Source organism: Tubulanus polymorphus, chromosome 1 (assembly GCF_964204645.1).
Source record: "Tubulanus polymorphus chromosome 1, tnTubPoly1.2, whole genome shotgun sequence".
Classification (NCBI taxonomy): domain Eukaryota; kingdom Metazoa; phylum Nemertea; class Palaeonemertea; order Tubulaniformes; family Tubulanidae; genus Tubulanus; species Tubulanus polymorphus.
In genome coordinates this window covers 26330148-26353804 of record NC_134025.1, presented here as the reverse complement: position 1 = coordinate 26353804, position 23657 = coordinate 26330148, and the positions used below count along the sequence as shown (strand labels likewise).

The 23657-nt window shown below is 37.8% G+C and overlaps 2 protein-coding genes across 3 annotated transcripts in view; both read right to left on the bottom strand.

Moving 5' to 3' along the window:
- Positions 1-23657, bottom strand: part of LOC141904632 (protein transport protein Sec61 subunit beta-like) — a 110784-nt gene that overhangs the window by 11703 nt on the left and 75424 nt on the right. The window lies entirely within an intron of this gene.
- Positions 99-6742, bottom strand: LOC141915238 (neuropeptide S receptor-like). Its single transcript, XM_074806704.1, has 9 exons — positions 6584-6742; positions 4630-4762; positions 4240-4343; positions 3508-3601; positions 2343-2485; positions 1886-2030; positions 1512-1631; positions 1211-1391; positions 99-456 (listed from the first exon to the last, which is right to left on the bottom strand). The coding sequence occupies exons 1-9, from the start codon at positions 6740-6742 to the stop codon at positions 99-101; spliced, it is 1437 nt and encodes a 478-aa protein (XP_074662805.1).

The window sequence follows — 23657 nt, the reverse complement described above, 5'->3', positions numbered from 1 at the left end:
GGTCTTAAGCCGAACAACGGCAAAGTAGTATTTAACTCGAGTGACGACTTTAGTTCACTTCGGTTCGTATTAAAATCAAGATTACACGTTATAGAAGACTAAACAATTGTTCCTGTTCCGATCGTAGCTAGCAGGCCGTCAGACGATTCGGCTGCTGAACCAATGGTTGAATCACTGCCGCTCACATATTTATGGTTGTTACTCAGATGCCGCATAAGTATTTGATTCTCTTTGAGGCTGAGATTGGGTTTAATGAACGGTGTTCCAGAATTTCGTCTACATGTACTGCTGTAGCCACTGCCTTGTCGCGGCGACCGAATCAATCTGCTTTCACCTTCACTATTCACTGTACAATACGTGGTCGAGTTAGAATAAAACGACTGATGAAGCCGGCCTTGTAATCGAGGTGCCCAAGGACACAGTCTGGATATCATCTTGTCACAGCACTCAAAGCGCCTAAAAAGAATAGAAAACAACATAAGATCGCAAACCAATACTTGGTATATAACAGAAAATCAACTGTCCATTCAAAACTCTTATACATTCGTAGACTTCGTAGATACATCATAAAACGCTGCAATGAAACCGCTATAGGTAAAAAGCGACTGTAAGACCAAAGCGAGGAAAGGTAAATTATGAGTAGTATTAAATTTTGTATGGATGCAAGGATAAATCATTAGGTGTAACTGTATAATCATTTGAAGATTAGTTATTGAATCTTCAGGTAATTGAGAGCAATAGAGGGTCTAGAATGATAAGAGAAGAATAGAGAGAATTGGATGAATTTTGAGTAACTTTTTACCTATAGCAGAGAAGATTTGTGCAGTTGCTTTGCGAGCGTCTTTCGTCTAATAAATTTTACGTGCAGCAAAAATTGTAAAAGAAAACAGGAAGTTGGTTAGTATACTTTCGACAACATAAGACGAAGTATCAATGGATACATCAATAAACATCAATAAACTTATTCTATAGAATACGAACAGAATTGTTCTTAAAGAGGTGATGAAAGGAACTCAATTAGTGATTAAACAGGTAAAGCTCAACTATTCACACGAATCTACTCTCAATTTATCAATCCGGACTATCAAATACAAGCTCGTAGCGTTATACACAATATACATATACCATACATGGCGTGCCTTTGTTTTCTCAAAAGACATCGCGAATCGATTGGAAAAAACAAGCACTGATCATAATATCTGATACTTACCTCCAATTAACACAAATATTGTTACTGAATAAACAGTAAATTATTGGATTAGCGGCACTGTTGAGTGATGCCAGGCTCTGTACGAATATGCTGACACTTTGCCGTGTTTGAGTTATTGGTAAAACGCCGTAGACGTCCAACAGGTCGAACACAAAATATGGACTCCAACAGAGGATAAAAACTGAAATGTAATAGCAGTTAGGATGTCATGTATATCATTTGAAAGTTATATCCAGCATGAACTGTGACAGTGATGATTAGTGTAATTTGTTTGAAATTGCATTTCCTTTCATTAGCTTACCTAACACGATAGTCAACGTCATTTTCACTGTCTTTATTTTCGCTTTAGGAATAAGTCCTTGTGAACCTTGTTTTCTCTCATCGTTACCGCTTTCTCTAGAAGTGACACTACTCGGTGTTCCTAAGATGAATGAGATGCAAGCTGATTTGATTTTGTACACATTAAATATCAACTTTCTTCGTATCTTCCGGATGTCATGGTATAGCAATTGCCTCTTTACTGCTCAGTTACCTATCTAAACGTGTGCTATATTAAAGAAAGGGGATTTGTTTGATAACGAACAGGTGAGAAATAATATTGTCTGGCCTTATCAAATGATTGTTTCAGAGGATAGTAAGATGTTGTCGATAGACTCTGCCTGGCGCTATACGTACCGTTGTTACGTTTTGAAGGTGTCCCGGATGGCGTGGATAGTATTGAACTACGAGACCATATTATATCTACGATTATCATGTAGCACATCGCAATTATAATTGCTGGGATAAAGAACAGTGCCACCGATATCAACGTAATATACAACTGGAAGAAAATGTTGGTTAGAAATTAAGTTTTGTCGTTTGTTCAGATATTCTTTTTTCCTTTCAGGATTGTTGCAGTCTTATACTCATGCGGTATCTTCAACAACGTATCCGCATCCGATGCCAACAGGCGTAATTAAATTTACATTTATTACAAACAGATCTAGATCAGTGCATAAGATCTTTTAGTAAATAATCGGATATCTAATTGTCACGTAACTACTGCTCGACAAGATAAAGAAATGAGATTTTGTTGTAAGCAGTACATTTGGTTAGCTTCAGCGCACTCGGCAAGTTGTGATTCCATATTTACCTGCCAGTGATGGGGTAGCGTAAGTATCATCCAACATTGAGTTAGACCTTGCATTTCTTTCGTGTCGTATAAAACTGCCATCGGTATTGAAAATAACAGCGAAAATCCCCAAGCTACTATAATCAGAAATAGATTCCTCGTTCCTGAAATAAACAAAGAATAAACGCAGGGTAGAGCGCAACGACGTTAGAGTTTGGTTTTCGAAAGTACGAACATCTTAATGCGGTGACAGCCAGTGTTGAGTTTATTCGACGTCAGCCTTCGTTCCTAGACAAACATCAATCTTCAGAATAACATCAACAGATATTGATCGTGAAGACGACAATCATGAAATTGCTGCGAAACACGTCATATTTAAATAGTCAGATCAAAAGTGATGGAACCTTTCCCTGGGTCACAACTCGGCAAAGTTATGGGCTAACACATGCTGCTATCTCATATATCTATATATATATGTATAAACAAGTAATAAATAAACGATGGTTTTGGGCGAGTGCTTTAGATTATTTCATACGCTCTTTTATACTTAAGGGGAAGGAAATGTTAATCGTTCGTCGATTCCGATCGAAGAAATCTGACGACCCCGAGAGGCGATACCGGGGGTCGACGATGAGATTCAACTTCAGTCAATATCTTTTGCTAGTATTTTGCTCATGGTATCATTATACGCTATATGTCTATCAGTAGTGAACACGCCTTTGCCATTTACTTAATTCAGACATCTATCGTGATAGGCCATTCTATACAACACCAAAGATAAACGCTGTTTTTGTTTCTTGATTGATCTTTATTCAGCATGTCGGACCGATTGCAATTTGGACGATGGATTTTATGATCTTTGCTCTTCGGCCGTATTTGTTTTCCCACTTTGTCGGGCGATGTACAAAACCGCTTTTAGTTTTTTTCTGTGCAATAAGCCGATGGAATATATGAGTTATGTATGATTGACGATGAAAGACAGAGAATCGTTTGATGACTGAAATACGTCACGCTCGGCGATCTTAATTACAGAAAATACAGCAATCATCGTATGCTGCACTGCTGTCGTAATTCTTCTTTTTCTGTTATACTGCGAGCACATTCAGCTGAATTGCAAATTTTACAAATAAACCCTGATCTGAAGATATCAAGCCGTATCCCGAATTTTAATATACATTATGCTTACCGCTTCCACGGAAATTTAACGGTCTGGCAATTGCGTCAAGACGATCGATACTCATCGCGACTAAAACATACGTCGAGCCAAATGTTACGGTTCCCTGCAAAATCAAATCTTAAGATTAATTTTTTGTTCCACTTGACATTTTTATTCAAATCCTATAGTGAAGTATATAATTCGTGGAATTCTGAATGTATCGCTGGTGGTTTTCACTTTAAGGCAAATCTCTGGTTTTACCCTTGGGCGCAGATTTGCAAATGCTTTTTGAATCTCGGTGTTGGTTACCACATGGGTCCCTAAAGCTTTTTTCCGATTGCACCTGATAAAAATCGATTCTCCATATTCCGTGCACTGGATTTTATTACAATGAAACTGCTGGCGGCTAGAATAAGAGTTATTTCCCAGTGCATTTGAGTGAAATTTTTGTGATTTTTTTTACAAATTCCAAGAATCATTTTGAAAGTGATAGTCATGGTACAATTCCCTCGTCGGCATGTCCGTATCACGAAATCGCATAGTTTACAAGTCGAATGATTCCCGTGTTTGCATAAAAACCAATAGCGTAAATTTTGGCTTATGTTTTGCATATTAATGAGTATGGAAAATACTCAATATTTGATATCTTAGCTCAATATCTGCGTCATAATTCTTTCATTTTTTACGCGCACGTTCCCCACGAGCGTGTCTCTGCGGGTATTTCTGCTTGCCAACGACATAAAGCGTTCTTCCCACATTTACCTGCATTAATTTGACGAGTTTGCACTCGATGTAACCGCTTCTCCATTCGATAGTAAACTTCCAGATCAGATCTGGAAGCAGGTTGCCAACGCCAGCCAACATATCTGCAACGCAGAACGAGAAATACTATACTTAAGAAGCTTTTGAATAATTGCTGAATGGTCATTCATAGCGGGCTCGATGACAGTTTCAGGTTTACATTGATTAATGTTACCCTGAAGTGTAAAATGCAGTCTGGTTTAGATGTCAAAATCGCGCGAATGCCATTAGGTCACTTAAATTCCAGCATCATATCGATACATGTTATTGATAGATGACTAAATGATTTGGATATGAATGAGATTCCAATGGCTACGGATATATTAAAAATGCAAACGAATCTTTTCTTACCTGCAATTGCAAGATGCATAATGAAAAATGTCATTCTCGTTCGTTTCTTCGACAGACATATAGCAATCAGTAGACTAACGTTACCAACCATTATTACGACGAACAGACATGTCATGACTATTAGTTGCGGAATCTGTAAAAATTAAATGCAATTGGCAATAGGCAATCAATGAATAAATGAGATCAATCAGTGTAAGGGCTCGTCTTTCAGGTTAAGCCTTGAGGGAATATCGGAGTAGTAAACACGACAAGTAGTGGCCTTTTTTTAGTAGACAGAAGTCCTAACTGTACAGCGAGGGTCGAAAATATGCGCATAACTCGATACATAATTCAATCATCAATCTTCTCTCGTCATAAGCATCTCTAGGTGCCGGGTACGTGTCAACCGACAAGGTAATTCGTTGTGCAAAGGAAAAGATTTTCTAATGAACTTGTCTGAGAAGCGCGAGCATGTATTTAATCAAATTCGAGAAACACTCCGAGATTTGCCAAAATCATTGCATCCATCGCGGTGCCCGGTATTAATTTTGGTGACTATTCTGCGCCAGTCGTTGCAGCAATTAAGACGCTCAAATTTCCAATCACGTTCCGTGTAAACCGCGTTAATTTACGAGATTTTGCAACACGTTAGGGCCGTAAAATATCGTTGCGATCATTTTCCATAGAACGACCGTCTCATTATAGCTTTATTTGCATGATCTGATTCGTGAATGTTTGCATTCAAACACTTGAATGAGGAAGATTCCTTACTTCACCAAGAAGAGGTTCCTGCAGCTGTGATTACCGGTCGCTAGTTGTATATGTCACCGAAACACAGGACATCAACCTTTATCATAAACCTCGTATGTAAACAGTCATCGATGGAAGTTAAAACGAACGAAACGTAAAAGTGAATTTTCATGTTTGGTACAAATTTACAGATTGACAGATTTAGCTGAAGTTAATCTCAATATTGTACGTATGGTCTAGATCAACTTACGGACACACACGCGAAACCGACATCAGTTTTAAGGATTGATTAAATTTTGCAGAAAAATTATTACGAAGTTCCCAAACGACATAATTTAAGAAATTCAATATCTAAAACGATATCGGAAATGATGCATTAAATTGGATGGTACTGTGACCGATGGATTACACGGCCAATAAACCCATATGAGGCAGGTGTTTCCGTAAAAAAATCATACCACCGCGATAAACATGTCGATGGAAATCTCCACGGATTTATCGAACAGCGATTACGCCGAAGTGTGAACAGACTTTTTCTACCAATCAATGAGTAAAACATGACCGATGAGTCGTCGTTCATCTCCTTCCATGTGTCGACAAGAATTGCCACCTATTTTCATATTTGCTCTACACATCACAACCAAAAAATAGTAAGATCTAATTCCCGTTCAAAATAAACCATTCATATAATTTCTTTGCCAACAAATTGAAGTCTTAAGTTGGTAAAGTACCATCGATCATCATATTTGGTAAGACATCGATGTAGATGATATGCGCTTACATGAAAAGAAATGTGATTTTAGATTTTTGTTAAGAATTTGGATGACGAACTCTACCTTCTGGCGGGCATTTAATCTACATAAACTAGTTTGATTGAAATTATGATTGTCGGTAAATTTCAAACTAAAGAGACTCTGTCATTTTCTGTATCTTAATCAGTTTATCGGTAACATTTGTCGACTTCAATTAGTTTGTATCATGATTTGAAAGTTTTCGTCGACAAGCCGGAAATTAATGCTCATGTTAATGGCGCGAGCGTGATCAAATGAAAACGCTATAACCAGCAATACATCGGTCATAATGATTTCCAATATACACACCATAGAGTCAGAGGTTAAAACTCTGTTAAAAGCCATTAAGAACTGGTTCAAATTGGACGATCAATGGGACGATGTCGCGGCTACTTTTCAATTTTTCATTGAAAAAAATGTGAAGTAAAGCTTACCCGGTAGAAATCATACAGTTGAATCGTTCGGTTATTCGTGTTTGAGTTTCCCAGTCCGGTGAAGTTTGTCAATGCGACGGTGGAAAGTCTATCCTTTGAAGTGTTGTTAGTATTTTCATCTTCCCACTCACTATACGTGCTTAGAATCCCTGAAGACATATTGCTTTATCGGTGATGTATATATGTCCAAAGGGTGCATCACTTCGAAGCCTCTAAAGATCTAAGATTGGGCGCTGGGAGACGGCGAGCTTCAGCTAATCGTACGCGTGAATGGCATTAGTTATTTCTGAAAAATATCAATGGCAAAAAACTATTACTGATTTGAAAAGTGGTTCATAGATATCCAGTTGAATTGGGATTACACTATTTGACAGTTCGTGGTGTGATTTTGATTTTGTTCGTAGAAAAAGTCTTGATACTTCTTGAGTAGTTTGGAGTTAGTAACCTCCAATTTGAGTCAATCGAGTGTTCTTATTCCGATTTGCCGTGTGGGATTTCAGGAACTTCAGAATCTCGAGACCGATATATTTACGGCTCGGGTAAACTGCCTTCAAGTAATCTACCGCCTGCGAATCGATATCTACTGAAATTCTGACGTGGAAACGGCGTTCGTTCTGTGATTGGATCAAACGAAAAAAATTAGCCAACGGTCGTTAAAAAGCAGTCTTGTGAAGTACTAATAGTCAACATGCATTAGTTTTAGTAACCCGGCAGTCACGATTTATTGGGCCTTCGACGAACTTGTTACCATTTCAAATAACGAGAAGATGACACGCTTTTGACATTCGGTGGCCATTAAGTGTAATCATAGGGTTGGAATTTCAAGTGTGCTTCGGGCCTTTTTATATTAAGTATATCTGCATGTTGACACCGCAAAGATTAGTGTGGCAATTCTACTCCGATTGCAACTTTTTCACCCACAAGGATATACGATTTTGAACATAATTTCAGTGTTGTTGCCTGAAACCGAAATGAAATTAAAAGCAGCACTAGATATGTATTTTTCTTTTTCATCACGTTCAACATTAATCAATGTGATGATGTTTTATTTTTTGCACATCCCATAAATAGACATGGTTATAATTAGTCAATGAAAAGCTTTCATGCGAAAAATACAAAACAAAGATACATAGAATGAAGGATGAGTTACCATGGGTCTTATTCATTTGGCGAATCAGTGAGAATTGTGTGACATTGGTACAACCATGGATACAAATAGTTTATCTTCTTAAATTTGCTAAAAGACTTATCAAATTCTAAACGGATGAAGTATCTATCAACTTCAGTGTTCAGTGAAGTTGCTAGTTTCCATTACGGCTCGGTATGTTCGCAGATATATAAGCGGTTTATTAGCGGTAAAGTAGCGGTATTTCACGTTGCCTAAAAAGAATAATCCGACAGACCAAGTAGGCTCATTTATCAGGATTAAACTATTGAATTGACATCGATTTTACATCAAAAGTTGGAATAAAGATTGCGACATGATCACATATATTTCGTTGTGACCGGTGTTGTTATGGGTAGCCGATTGTCAGATTGACAGGGAATCTATTACATTGTCTTGACAGTTACACGGATACAACGATGGTTCATGATACACGCCAATGGACAGGATAATGTCTGGACCAAGGTTCATATATCGATAGCTGTCACTTTCCAACCAGGAACATTTCGCACGGTGATAAAGAAATGACTTAGTGATGAAAATTATGAACTCTGGTCTCCTCGTAGGGTTCACTTTGACAGTTGCTAGGGATCTGCACGTTTCATCCGTAATCTCAATTTGTCAGATCGTTTGAAAGGTGAACTAATTGGTTTTTAGTCACTCCAGCGAAACGATTCGAATTCCTCTCGAACAGGTGGAAACGAAGAAAGTACGTACCACTATCACTTAAATGTCATTTAGGACATGATTAGCATCGTAAGCTTTTTCACGTAGTGACACCGATTTATGGCTAAAGAATCACCCGTAATGTTCGAAAGGAATCAATGCCTACTTCGGTAGTCCAATGAAGAAGGAAGTCATGAAAGACCCATCTATCACGGTGTAGATGAGGCCCTTGGGAAACAGAAGAAACAGGTGAACTGTTTGTATTTAAGCAGCACGGTCAATGGAACGCGACGTAGAGGTGTCCGCGATTAAACTAAACGGTCTCACTACAGCGGATGCAGTTGTGCTATTTCTAGAATCCACTCCTGAACGACCGCCTGAGGTTATTTACTGATGTACAGTCAGTTAACAACCGTGTGTCAAAGAGAAAATTTTCCTCGTCCTGACACATTGACGACCCCGTAGTATTCGAATGGGGCCTCGGCGTAATCATCGAATCCGCGTGAATTTGCAGACAGGTCACATAATCACCCAAGTTTGTGGTAATTGTGGTACTTGCAAGTACCCACTACAGACCGTTATTGCGAATATTTCTTGCCTTCTTTGCATCAAATAAACCAATGGAGGTCGGATCGACTCTTTAGATATCTTTAATTAAAACACATCAATATATTGAAATCTTTTACAGTGACGTTAGTGTGAAAACTATATCATCAAAGATTCATCATCTGTCAAAACATGTGAGGATATAAGGAAGAAGTAGAATTAGGTCATTTTCGACGATAGGTTTTTGCAATGTTTTTAACTTAGTCAGTAACGAGGGATCTATTTTGAAGAGCTTTCTTTAAGACGGTCATTAAGTGAGGTATTTCCAGTGGTACTCTTTTCTTCAGCTTCCACGATGGAATGTCCTACACCAATCTAATGGGTGATTGGTTTTTGAAGAAATTTGCTTGCTTTAGGCGGAAACATTCTTCGTAAGAAACCCTCGCCTCCCGTGGTCATACGAAAGGCAGAGTAAATGACAAATATCGACCGTTCTATCGTTTATTCAAACATCGAGAGAAGTGGATTTTTGTCTGACGTCGAGGAAATTGAATCACAAAATTTACAAAAGGTTGCATCACAACAGCTGGGAAAGATCTTGGTAATGTTTCTTATGTGCTCTGAACTGTTGTAATGGATTCTTTTTAATAGAATCATAAATCTTAGCCGTATTTTTCTTTGCAGCTATTTTTCCCCTGCATCTTACGGTACCGGTATCTAGGGATATCGTCCGCTTGTAAATCAATTATATACAGCATTGAAAGTGGAATGAATATTTCAAAACTCGGCAATTCCGCCGCGTTTTCACTGAAAATAGTGACGAAATAATTAGAAATTATAGCACGATTCTCGAAATATTCATTGGAAATTAATCCAGCGAATACGACAAACTAAATTTGCATCAGTTGCATCCATTCATCAGTAATTCTTTGCTGGATTTGGTTTTTATCGGTCACCCGTAGATCTTCAAAACCCTGTACACTACTATTCTAATGATGCGGTCATGATTTTCGATGGAAAATATATATTTCCAGTTACAATTGAACCCAAATATTGGTCACCCGTAGATAGCAGGGGTGGATCAGGGGGTGGTCTCGGGGGTCTGGACCGTGCCTTCCCATTTATGTTGTTCTTTTCTTCAAGACAAAGATCGTTGAAATCTGAAAATCTAAAACTAATCCTTTGAATTTGCATATTTTCAGATTTATTTCTTCAAAAATATTTAACAACAATGGTGGGACCCTACTAGTGGCCTATGAGATGACTGCTTAAATTATCTGAAAAATAAAATGCCTATTCTTTTCTTCTGGAATCCGGCCTTCCAGTTTTCCTATATCCCACTGCAAATAGATCTTTTAAACCCAACTATACATTTCCTGTGACAATTAAACCCAAATAAAACGGTTTGAAGGCACATCATTGAAATTACCCATCGTTATTGACGTGGAATGATTTTATGCTTGAATTGTCCTCCTTAAGTAAAAATTGATGACACTTCAAGGGTCTATTGAAGAAATATATTAATCTCATGCTCGAGCTCGATCTCTCGCTCGGTGCTCCTCAGCTGAACATATAGTTCCGCAATGACACGATATTCGTGATGTTGTAAATCGGTCGTAGATTGAATCTCAGTCGCAGAAAGGTTTAATCATTTTTTCGTGTTTTCGAGTTCTATTAATCACGTCCGGACTCCGGATCGAGTAGATGCATGGCTGCAATTATAGAGATTTAAAACATCCCCTGCTGTCAATGATGACGTTGTTGATGTTGTTGCATGTATACGGATTCCCTCCGTCCTTATCGACATTTCTATCGTGTTATCGTGACATCAGTTTATCAGTTTTTTAGATGGAATTCTCGTCAATTTATCATTACGAATCAAGTTATCATTACATTATGTGCCATAGTGATAGCTTGATTTCTGATTTTTCCCATTTCTTCTGTTTCCATTCTCCCGGAAGATTTCGTGACGTCATAGTTACGTTGAGTTCAGCAATCATTTTGAATCGTACGCTCGTTACTGCGATTTGTGTGTAATTTGTAGTCAACAGCACTAGACTGATTTATCGCCGTATCAATAATTCAGTTTTATTTCTACCTGTGTCAGAAGTAAAGTAACTTATTCAGTTCTAAAATAGGAAAATAATTACTTTCCTTTCGTTTCAGGATGATCAGTCATATCGTGTTTTGACGAACGGTATTCCGATCTCGACAATTAGATTACGTAAGGCAATGGTTAGACATCAGAGGTGGATCCAGGGGGTTGGTTTCGTGGGTTCGAACCCTTTTTCGGTCAAGAGCCCCTTTCTGATGACATCAAGTCAAGAAAACCTGTTGCCATTTGCTGTGTGAGTTTTATGTAGAAACATTCACGTTATCATTTATTCAGTATATATCTATTTTGGTGTTTTCTAGGAAAATAATAGAAAATATATCTTTAAGAATTTCATGAAAGTGTTGTTTACCTGTATTTAGAATCATTTTGACCCAGTTGAAGGATAAATCGGAGAGAACATGAAAATCGCTTCCATAACGTCTATTTCACTGAAGTAGCTGTACTGGAAAATGTCGAATTGTAACAAAAGGATATCGAGTCTTTGATCCTCGTCTGTGCCCTTTTTCTGATCGATGCCCGTCAAGATATGTTTGATTCAAGCCCTTTCAGCAATCCTGTATATCCGCCCATATATAACGCACTTATTTTTCATTAGTTGGCTCAGCAAGATTACGAAGAACGTGGATGTGTTTTGTAAATTACGAAGAAAAATTGCATCTGCTGCCGTGTCTGCGAACGATGCAATCACTTTTCGAAGCTATTCTGACGCAAAATCTAAAATTACCATTCCATAATGCATGATTCGGCGATAGTTTACAATATATTGTATCTGGCACATCTAGTTGGTTGCTATTGCCTGATTTAAATGTAATCGTTTTCCAATTAGCTCCCAAAAACAAAGACATTGATTGCGGTGAAGATTCGATTAAACAGCATTGTATTTATGCCTTTGAAGGCCAAGAGCGCTGCAAGCGATGTCTGATGGAAAAAGATGACGGGTAATAAACCAGTTATTTGTTGACACAACCATTTTTATGTCACCCCCAGGCATAAATAGTGTGTTGTGCAGTATTTGAGGGACTGTTGTCTTTATAGATATACAACAATTTACATTAACTAGCAGTTTTCTAGCTTCTCGAATCTAAGTAGAATTCAGCTATAAGTAGAAAGTCTCATCGAAACCTTTAAATCTAAAATGCAACGAGCCAAGCTTTTCGAAACGGTCTAGATAAACTGGGCTCGTGTAATAGATATTCACATCACATAAAAGACTGTTCACATTTTTTCTTTAGACTGTTCACATTCTTAAAAATTGATTCAACTGCTTTCATTTCGCCAGAAAAAGTTTGAAATAATCCGATCCAAGCAGGATGTTTGTATCATTTCCTTTTTAAAAATCGAGAGTGCACTGATTCTAGATTCCGATGACAACTGTCTCAAACTGTGTGCTCCCAGAATGAATGCGACTGCAGCCTCTTCTAAATAGAACACCATTGTGCGGTGAAAGATTGTTATTTTATAGGAGTTTTACTCGTGTTTACAGGTGGCTTGATGGCAGACGTCCCGTCGTTCCGGAAAGAAAGTCCATCAGAAGCGATGCGCTAATGACTGAAACACAACGGAAACGATGTTATACGTTAATTTTGTCAGACGTTAATGACGTTGTAAGTTCCACTGACGGTGCACCCATTTTCATTCTTAGAAATCTGTTTATTTATGAGATATAGAATGTTATAGATGAGTTGATGAACAGAAGTACTCCGAAATCGACAGATTGCGTGGTTGCCGAAATATCACTCAGTTATGCCCGCTAGACCGAAACTCACGATATAGCGGTATGGCATCACGAGTAACTGGTCACATTATCTCGTTATGCTCGGTTATAAACCAGCTGGCGGTCGGGTTCTTCGGTTACTATAGTTAGGCTAGGTTATGTTTGGTTTAAATCCCGGCTCCCGAATTTACACGCACGCATCAAAGAGAATCTCGAGGAAGATTTTCTTCTCGTTCGATTTTATTTCTCTTAGTTATCTAAGAGGTTTCTTGTTATGAATAAGTTAACCCTTTCGGGAAAATGCGCTCAAAAGGAGCCGTGACAGTAGTAACTCGACATTCGATAAGTCAAGTCAAAATTTCGACTTTTTAGCTCGAAATGTCGACTTAACACCAAGTTAGAATCTCGAGCTTAAAAGTCAACTTAGAAGGAAAAATCCTATGGCCGCAATGCTCTTTCGTAACGGCGAAATGGGCTGGAAAAATCATCCGCACAGGGTGCGATTTGACGCTGCGCACTTTGCGTGCGCATTTTCCGCCTCATAAAAGATCAGCCGAATCGAAATAGTATGACGCCGTTCTACTAGAAGTTGTAGATCACAGACTAATTAGTTGCCGCGAACACATTCTGGGATTCAAACAAATAAAAGTCGCAGTAATAAACGAGAAGACCACGGAATGACAAAATGTCCTGAAAAATATCGATATGATGAAAAACGCAGTTGGCTATCGAGAAGGGATGGGTAAAACACTGATAACGAGAGCGGTACATATAACTATAAGCGTTGGTTTATCCTAGTGTTACAAACTACTTGACCGTAATATCTTCGTAGCATTTTAATTAGTTTCAGCATAGCCTGGAGACGATGTGCTAATGTCTGAAGTATTAATTGCTACAAGCCATCCACGGTATTTAAAGCCTCATATATAGCTGTAACGTAGTGTATAGTACAATTTCAAGTCGGTGACTATCCATAAATCTCTTCAGCTGTTTATCGAAAGAAAACGAAAACACCCGTATCATCATAACTGTATACAACCCACACGTATAACTGAGTTATTAACGACATTATTATAATCGTTGTCGTTTTTGTGTTTACGCTGAGGAGAGACACTTTATACAGCAAGTTATTTGCATATCTCCACGCTTATGTATTGTTTCCACTTCTTAAAACGCTTTGTTAGTCACATCAGTTGATTGAATCTAGCTGATATGAAATCATAAGAAGTAAACATTAAATCTATCTAATGTACTTCATTTCGTATGTTGGACCCAAGAGAATCGTCTTCGAACTTCCGCAAGATTTACTTGCCGAAGTGATATAATCAGTGATGAAATGAAAGTTGCAGTTTTTAATGACGAATAATCATTCAACAGTAACTGAACGGCGACATTTTCAACTTCCGTATATCAATTTTAATCTAATCCATGGTTATAGTAGGTAAATCGAAATCTTGTATATTTTGAGAAAGCGTTTCTTGTGGACGGTAAATGGCGGCGTTGTGTAACAGGAAGCAAGAACACATTAATGAACATTTTTCATTGGGATGTGCGTTCATGCATTGTTCGCACAGGATACCCTGGGAAAATGATGTATAATTATTTAAGACACCGCTGTCTGGCGGACCATATCCCTTGCAAAAATGCGGATGTGATGAAAAAGTGAATGTTAGAAAAGAAGAAATACCTGGTCATAATAACTGCATAATAATAGGAAACCGAATTGATGAAAATTACGATCAGATTCCGAAGAAAATGATGAACATTTTTTTTCAAATTAGAAAGATCGGATATCATGTGCAATCTTTATCAACTTTCCTGGCTGTTGTATTGCGAATATTGTTACACATGGGCAGTCCGTAGCAAATAACTTGAACAGCTTATAGTTAAGAATAAGCGTCAAAAAGCTCACAGATAGACGCTCAGATTGTGATTAATTATGAAACCCCAGCTCAAGATTGGCAGCTTAAACGTAGTGACATCTTGGAACTCCATAGTTTCCGTTATTCAACACGACCATAAATAAGCAATTGTGATAAGATTTAAAAATGTAAGTGATATTTTGATCACATCTTAAGCACGTGGCAATGAAATTAGAGCTAACGCCTACACTATTTTTATTCCACAATGGATATATGTATTAACACATCTATATTATTAGATCTACATGTAATAGTTTCTTCGCAGGAAATGGCTATTCGCCGAAGGTTTAGAACATTTTGAGGTGTGATAATCAATCGTCGGTAAAGTCGTAGATAAGGGCATGCAGCTATATTGAGTGAGTGTGCATTGAATAATAGGCTTTTTCGTAGTCCCATTTTACATACTGTAGTCATTATAGTTATCCTTTATTAATATCCTGTAAGTGCTTTGGAGCATGTATTTCTACCTTGTACAGAGCACAGAATATGGTAATAATGATAATGATAATATCTATGTAGAATCTCTACCTAAATGTACATGCACCAATAACACGTAGAAAAGAATATTCAATTACAGAGTCATATACCTATATGTATGTCAAATTTTTACCCTGTAAAATTTAGGACGCCAAACCACCGAGCATTGGACGTGACGAAATTAATTTTGTTAATCTGGCATTGATTCCACTGGGATTTAAACGGGAGTTCGGTGAAAAATAGACGATTGGCTAATGACGATCGTGTTGGAGCCTTGTAATTAGTGCGCACGGGGTCTTGAGTATCTTATACAACGAATCCGTCAAGACGCTGTCTCTAATAAGTGCATATTGAAATCCCAATGACGCATTAGCGGCATATACTCGGAACAAATCATGAGAAAAAAATAATCCGTCTATTTGTCTGGGGACATGGATTTGAAGTTAAAACCAGTTGGGTATTGAAACTACATCAGCAAGCTTCGAGTTGATGAACCAAGAGATCGATGTTGACTGCAGTGCTACGTTGGGTCTCCGCTGCGAAAAAAAATGAGTAGAAATGCAAATTATTCATGAAGCGTTTCTTTTTTTACTTTCCCGACATTGTTTTCTTTTTATATTTTTGCTTGCTGTAAACCAACCTGGCTCCGGGGCGTTTTGATCATATCGAATAGCATTACTTCTTTCTGGATAACTGGTCAGTCCTTCCGTCATAACTTGTAGAAAGCTGTTAGCAGGATTACTGGATAAACCGACGAAACCATCGAGGAAAAGGACGAATATGTTACATTTGCATCGTCACAGTGTGATACAAATACGTGTCATATTCATAAGCTCGTACATTTATACTTTGAAATATCCAATTTATACTCATTTCTCATCTTATTCGAAATTACGTTCACGGGAGTCTTGTTGAAGCTCGGTGGGAGGCCTTCGTGCTAGATTTCAAATTGCGTTTCCTGTTCTTTGCGTAAATAATCAAATTACCCATGAATTCTCTCGATATGCCATTAGCTCCGATTTCAATCCGTTCCATTACTAGAATTAAGCGAATTATTCTCGGAATTACGAAAATTATCCCATTACACTCGAATATATCTGATTTTCTTCTGTTGCCACGTTGGTTAAGGTAGATCTGCACAGGTTTCGTGTGAAAGTTGGATAGGTACCGCTAAATGGTTCACGGTGTCAATCTGGCGAGGACGCTGGTGCGGAAAGGCACATGCGCATTCAAAGAATCAGATAGCTTCAGACGTCACATTTTACTACTTCTAATGGTAGGTCTTACGGCGATGAAACCCCAGAAACAAGCACCGTTATTAAAATCCCTCGGGGTTTAAGTCGAATGACAAGACATTTTGATTGGGTAAATCCCGAAATGATGGATTTCAAGCCCATTTTGATTAATGCGCTATGATTGGTCCGTGTCGGTCTGCACGACATCCTGGTTCATTCGTGGTGGACTGATGGTGATCGAACACCGATGGATATGTTATAACGCCGTTATTTTTGTGGTGTTCAAGCCGTCAAAAAGTGAAAAGATGTTGGCCATCATTTCCGGTCGAGCGCGATTAATGACAAGCAATTCCGTTGCTTTTCCGTGCGACAGAGCATCGCATATCGGGTGGAAAGAAAGCAGCTTCTTGTCAATTGTAGTACAAACGAGATAGCCACAGAATACCTGTCGGCAAATAAATGCAGCGCAGCATAAATCAACCATAGCTGATAGTGTAATTTTAGGTACGGTACCTGCATTATCGTCCTTCTAAACGGGTGAGGTTATGGTTACTGTCCTAGTATTACCTGGTACGTGTCTCCTTCAATCGTTATGCGCGCCCGTCTACCACAAATAGCGCCCATTATATGCGTAAATTACATAAGCACTTGGTTAATTGCAATTCTGTTATTTACTCGCTTGGATTCGGGACGTGCGAGAAAACTTTCCTGGTCAGATATACTGTATTATACCAGGCCTGCGTTAAGTTTCAGTTTCAAAAGATGATTTCCGAAAATGAAATCACGAAGATTCGCTTTGAACTAGATGAATGGACTAAGCTCGTTTTCGGTACGCGCATGTATTCGTTGGATCGCATTTGATGGTTTAGCACACTTGTGACACCTTATGATATCATAATGGATTAGTGTGTCTCATCAGATGGAAATCAATTGGGATATGTCATGACTAAATAAATTTATCTGTCCCTAGGTAATATCTATGAACCACGATAGATTATCTTGTCCACTAATTCAGACCAATTAATCTCGTATGACTTGTGTGTCATAATGATACACGCGGCATCGTCCGTCATTTTTTCTTCGGGCATTCAATTAATGCCCGAGAGATCAAACTACCTTAAACACTCTCTGTTAAAGAAGCTGGTTGCCCATCTGTAGGTATTTCGAGATGAATTCAGTTTTAATAAGCAAGGTGGTTATATGTGTTTTATACTTCAAACGTTGGAAAGAGTGTAGATCGACGATGCAACTGTCGAGTGGTAACTTTCATAAGCCGAGTATTTTCTCACTGCTTAATTGGTGAATGAAATTCGATGTAAAATGTTCATTTGCTTATCGCTATGAATATGAAGACATGTTTCGTCACTTGATAAATCGACGAATCAAGACACAAATCCAATAACATTTGGTAAATTGGTTCTTCGAGATATCCAGAATTCACTTTCATTCCAATCTACTCATATCTTCGGAAACAAAAAAGATCTTTTGTAAGTCGTGAATTGCCTTAGCTTCTCGGAATTTTCACAGTGACTTGACCTGCGAATTCGCTAATACGACATTTCCAGTCACTATTGACATTCGCAATCGATTACCTGCCAACCGAAAAAATGTATCTTTAGGACAAATACATCGTCCACGTCTTGAGGGAACTAATTGCAGTCTTTGTAGACAAATAATAAATCGCAATGGTTTGATTTGATGCATGAAATATATCCGCACTCGTGAAATGTTAGAATTCGCTTCTTTATTTGCGGGGCATTTATAAAAGAAGTTATCACTTGTCTCGTGGCACCAGTAGATTCATTCAAGGAGAATTCATTCAGAGAATTTAGATTAAAACAATACGTCTGATTTTGAAACAACAAAAAAATGCATACAATCCCATCAAACCACTGCATAGGCGAGATCTAGAAAAGCGTAAGATTGTTGTCAATAAGAAATGCAACACTTTCCATTTTAGAAAAAAAGTGTTAAGTTAAATGCCGAAAATATGGTCAAATATTGTAGATGTCTTGTGTAATGTAACATTTCAATTAATTTGATTATTCAATGAACTAACCGTTGAGTTAACCTCCGAGTTAAGTTAATACTAATCTATAACACCGGTGTCTATAGCGTAAGTAGTAACGTCAATAAGTTTATGTCTACAAACCTTCACCTTAAAAGACCAAATCATTGCTGATATAACTAATGGAAGCAGTGTTTATGTCGTTCATTCAAATCCACTTATACGATGAGATCACAGCACAAGCTAATGGGGGCGAACCGTTGCATTATCTTGATTATTACTCTTATTTTAATTTGTGGATATTCCGCCACTTTTTTCAATATCGGCTTGCCATTTATTTGCCGTGATATTTCCGCTACAAAAACAAAGTTAGATGTTTTCTGTCCCCATAGAACGATAGTAATCTCCGAGAAATTGTTTACATCGCCATTAATGTATTAGGTTGGCATTGTAGCGTTAAGCAGACGTGTTCTTCCTCTTCCTCCGAAAAAAAATCTATTATTATCACCGATGCCTAATACACTCCAAGGCGTTACATCGGTGTGGTATAGATTTATAGAGGATGCTCTATCTGCTAACATCTAAATATCCGTTGGCGATTATCCGCCGTTTATCGCGCACTATTGAGACACTTATTGATACAAATGTGATACATGCTTAATTTGGCGAAAGAAAATATGGATTTGACCTTGCCAAGCATGGGAAGCGGAAGCTCGTATTTGTTACTGTGTCATAGAATATCAATAAAATCATCTATGCACAGAAATTGGAGCATCCATCATCATTTAATGTGCATTTACGGTGTTGTTTTTTTAACCTATTTATTTAAGTGGGTACAAATAAAAACATAGTCCAAGGTATCCATGTCAACAATTTCTTGCAGGTACACAGGCTGAGGAAAGGTGATTCTCCGCGTGCGTCTGGTATTTTGTTGTGCTGGCTTCTCTGTCAAATCCTAAGCTCATATTTCAGAGTCAGCGTTATTCTGGCATGCTCAGCAGATTTTTTTGACGCCGAGAAAACTGTTGCAAAATAGTTATATTGATAACTAACATTCGTTATTCAAGGGAAAGTGTGAGACGATGCACTCAATGTGCGCTCCTTCCTCAATATTGGCGTTTCAAAGTAACAATTACTTGAATATTGGCGTTTATTTTAATGGAAATCAGGGTTTTTGTGAATGGGATGTGCACTACGTCATCAATATTGGGGATAGACTGGCGGTCGGTCAATTCAATTCAGTTGTCAATATATTCAAATTAAAATTACTTTAACATCATCTATCAAACAATATATATAGTTATTTTTCAAGGCGCCAATAAACTTTCAAGTTGTTTGCGATCTGTCAGAGATCATGTCGGCGAAACACTGTTATACGTTGTTTAGAATTACAGTAAATCTTTTATGTTGTTTTATAATTCGCCAGCACAGCGCCATACGATATTTCATATTCAGGAAATCGACCGAGTATACGGTGCATCATTTGCCATAATGCAATTGAAATTCTTTGCAAGTTAATTACAGATTTGCAGTCGACAATTGTCAATATACGATTCATTCGATTTTCATCCTTTACGCGATTATTTGAAAGCAGATATTCTCATCACATTTATTGAATTGCGAATTTTCAATGGAGAAACTTCGGAAACCTCCAGGACACATGAGCGATACATCTACGGGTTTACGAAATAGTTTTTCTCAACACGCATGTGTTCATTCGGTAAACGTTGACTGGAAATCGCTTCGAATTATGGTAAGTTCTTAAACTTGATATGGAATGCAATTTTCAATTATTGCGTGGATATTGGTGTTATTACGGAACGATAGACAGAACTTCAGGATTCTTCAATACATGTCTTGTAATCATTAGGATATTGCGTTTATAACTTAATTCCCTTCAGGGAATCATTTGATCATTCTCGATATTGCTATGAAACACAGATACAAATCTAGTATGAAAATAACGTGATGATCACCATCGGCAAAAAGGCCGACTGACGACTACACTTTAATTTAAACAAGCATGCATAAACTTTTGGTCTATCATACTACATTAGCACATTTGCTATTTGCTAACGACAAGCGAGCTATATTCTAACGTGAATATTCAATAATCCAAAGAGGAAAAATACTATTTGAACTTGGATATTGCGAAATTATCGTAGCAATTAGATAAATGAACCGTTGTAAATGACATTTAAATGGCAGGTAATGTTAGCAATGAATCTCAATGAGATGTAATGATCAAAATGTAACCGTTCATCGCTGTACACTCATGTACCGTTGACTTTAACCAAATAGGAAAAATCTAGGATTAACTTTATAAGAAATAGAAAACTTTGAGATCTTCACCCCGAACAAAGTAATGTCCATGGAACCGATGATCAAATTAAATATGTTTATTTCTAAAATGTTGTTGTTTAATATAGTATTGTAGTACGCAACAAATATCAACCTTTACTTTTAAGATAAAAGATATCAACTCGGTTATCTTAACTCACCTATCTTGTAGCGCAGATCTCTGGCCGCTTCAATGTTGGGTGGATTATCAATTAGCCGTGTGGTGATATTCCGGTTGCATCTGTGATAGTTGTAACTTCCCTTGCCTCATGTCTCGTGCGGCACGGTGACAGCCAATCGTGGACAGCATTACGCGCGCAACCAAGCTTATTGGAACTGTTCAAAGTAGTACTTTCCTCATCCCTCGCATATATACACACTTCATCCAAAGCTTATCATTGCGTTTGATATTTTTGATATGTCCTCCTTTCCGTGCAATAAGTTGTCATCGTTCTCAAACGCAGGATGGCTTATCGGTAAATATCGGTGTATTCATAGCTATATGTGAAAGAGTGGTCATCGTATAGGTATTAGCAAATAGGGTTGGATAATGTAGTGTCGTCAATGCTTTCAAGTCAGTGAAAGACGGATTCAAAGTCACATATATATTTCCTCATCTCCTCATTTTATGATTTTTTGAGAGTTACTCGAGTGTGACATAACATTAAGGTTAAATAACGGCACCGCATTTAAAGAGATGGAGAAGAAGACGCGGACGGATATGGACGGATAGAGATATTGTTTAGTATACTGATTTCTTATCACTTCAAATGAAATGAAGATCTGACTGATTTCAATGTGAAAATGCTATTTCGACGTTGTCTACGAGCGGTATAAAATTATTCGACACTTCCAACTTTAGTTAGTGATCAAACAACAATCGGCTTCGTCAGCATTATGACGGCGCGGCATGAACGTTTTTTTTTTTTTGCTATTATGCGAGTACAATTATGAATTTTAATGATCTATCGGTTGCATATTTCAATGACAACCATATGCATAAAATTTGCCAGAAGGGACGGCATCGATATTTTGGTAGATGAACATCTTCGATGAACAGAACGAAAACCACTAGTTGAATCATTTCAGTTGGATTTCATGAAAAAGATAATCCATTTGTCACCTATCTATCTTCATCCATACGGACTGAGTAAGTAGTTGTCGTATAATTGATAAAGTTAGTTCGCGTGTTTCAGACTAGGTTAAAACCGTAGCTAGAATGGAAATTGATATAAATACAAAAGGAGGCGAACATTTAGCATTTGGTCACGAAAGAATTTTTTTCTGAGGATATTCGATATTTTATGGGGTTGAAACCGTTTGGTCATTTTTCATAAACTTTCGTTGTTTATCAGATTTCTCATTAGGTGCTTTACACGTCAGGACATCGCCATCACTTCGTTTCCATAAATATATTTTGAACGGGTTCCGTGTTTTCAGTCCGACCAGTGTTGATTTTGTGCATCGAATTTCATATACTTGGAGAGGGTGTCGGTGTATGTCATTGCCAAACAAACGCTACCCGGAAATTACAGAGAATGTGGCCGCGGACTGCGAACTATACGGTTAGAAATCCATTGGTATGATTGCAAGGCGGTATTAGATTACATCAAATCAGACATACAGAGAAAATAAGAAAAGATGAAAGATTAAACAATGCGGGCTGACATTTTCCTGTAATTATTTCTTATGGCTATTTCTCACATACGAGGGATATATCACCTACACTTCAGCATTTCTACCACCAAGTTACACCAAAACAGTGAAATCCGTCGGTATTATTTACCTGTGATACGTTCAGAATGTTCGGAGATGCTGAAGTGTATTATATTTTTTTGCAAACGAAAGACTCTAGTTTATGGTTGTGTAACAACGTTGCAACGCGATTCATACGTACGCTTATGATTGCGCTTCAATTATCTACACCACAGTAGCGGGATTTAATTAACAAGGAAACACCGGCATTACAATTATTTTCTCTATTTTGTTGGTATTGTTGTCTGTAGCAATTCATTTCGAGCGTATGATAATATTCGGCGAAGAATGATAGATTGAATCCGGTTGGCTGTTATCAACTTCGAAATAAATCCATTGCGCCTAATCTATCACCTCCAACTAACGCGTATTTAATAGTTGTAAAAATCAACGTTTAATAGCTTATTCGACTTGTGTCGTTTTTTAAATCAGAATTTTATTGCAATAAATTGTAACCGCCGGATTAGATAATGCACACGATTATTGAGAGCTTTTGAAAGAAAAACCGCTGCCAATAGTTGTTTGCGTTACCCCGCAGACTGTAGTTCGTGTATTCAGATAAACGACCAGGGACATTGATTCTCACGAGACATCAACAATCAGTAATTTCGGTCTCGTCTACAAATTTATTGGTCAAGAAAATCGACGCTTAACGACACTGTAGATTTTGTGTTGACGATCGTATTTGGTTGTTTATTTATTCGAGTCCGTATAGTTTGAGTGAATAATAGACTTACCCGGTAATAAATGAGTCTGTAGAGTGCCTTCAAAGGCAACTAAATGCGTGATCTACTATAATAACGATCTGAATATCTTGTTCGCGTTGCGGGGGCTTACAATGGAGCGCATCCGTTTTTAGTACAATGATTGATAGATTTGTTTTTTAAGGATGCCTACGCAAGATCTAAGTCGCGATTCGAGAGGTTTTTTCATATTGGAATGCAAATGCTTTGATTTACGGCAGGTCTAAATCTATGTTGAGTCGAATGACGGTGCTGGTCTTTGTTTCCTGGGACTAATGTGAAAGTTCTTTTAAACTGATAGCACGCGGTGTTCGAAATGATTTTTCTTCATCCTGAACGGAATCGCAATGGAAAGCACTATTCACTGTTTAATGAGAAAAGCTCACA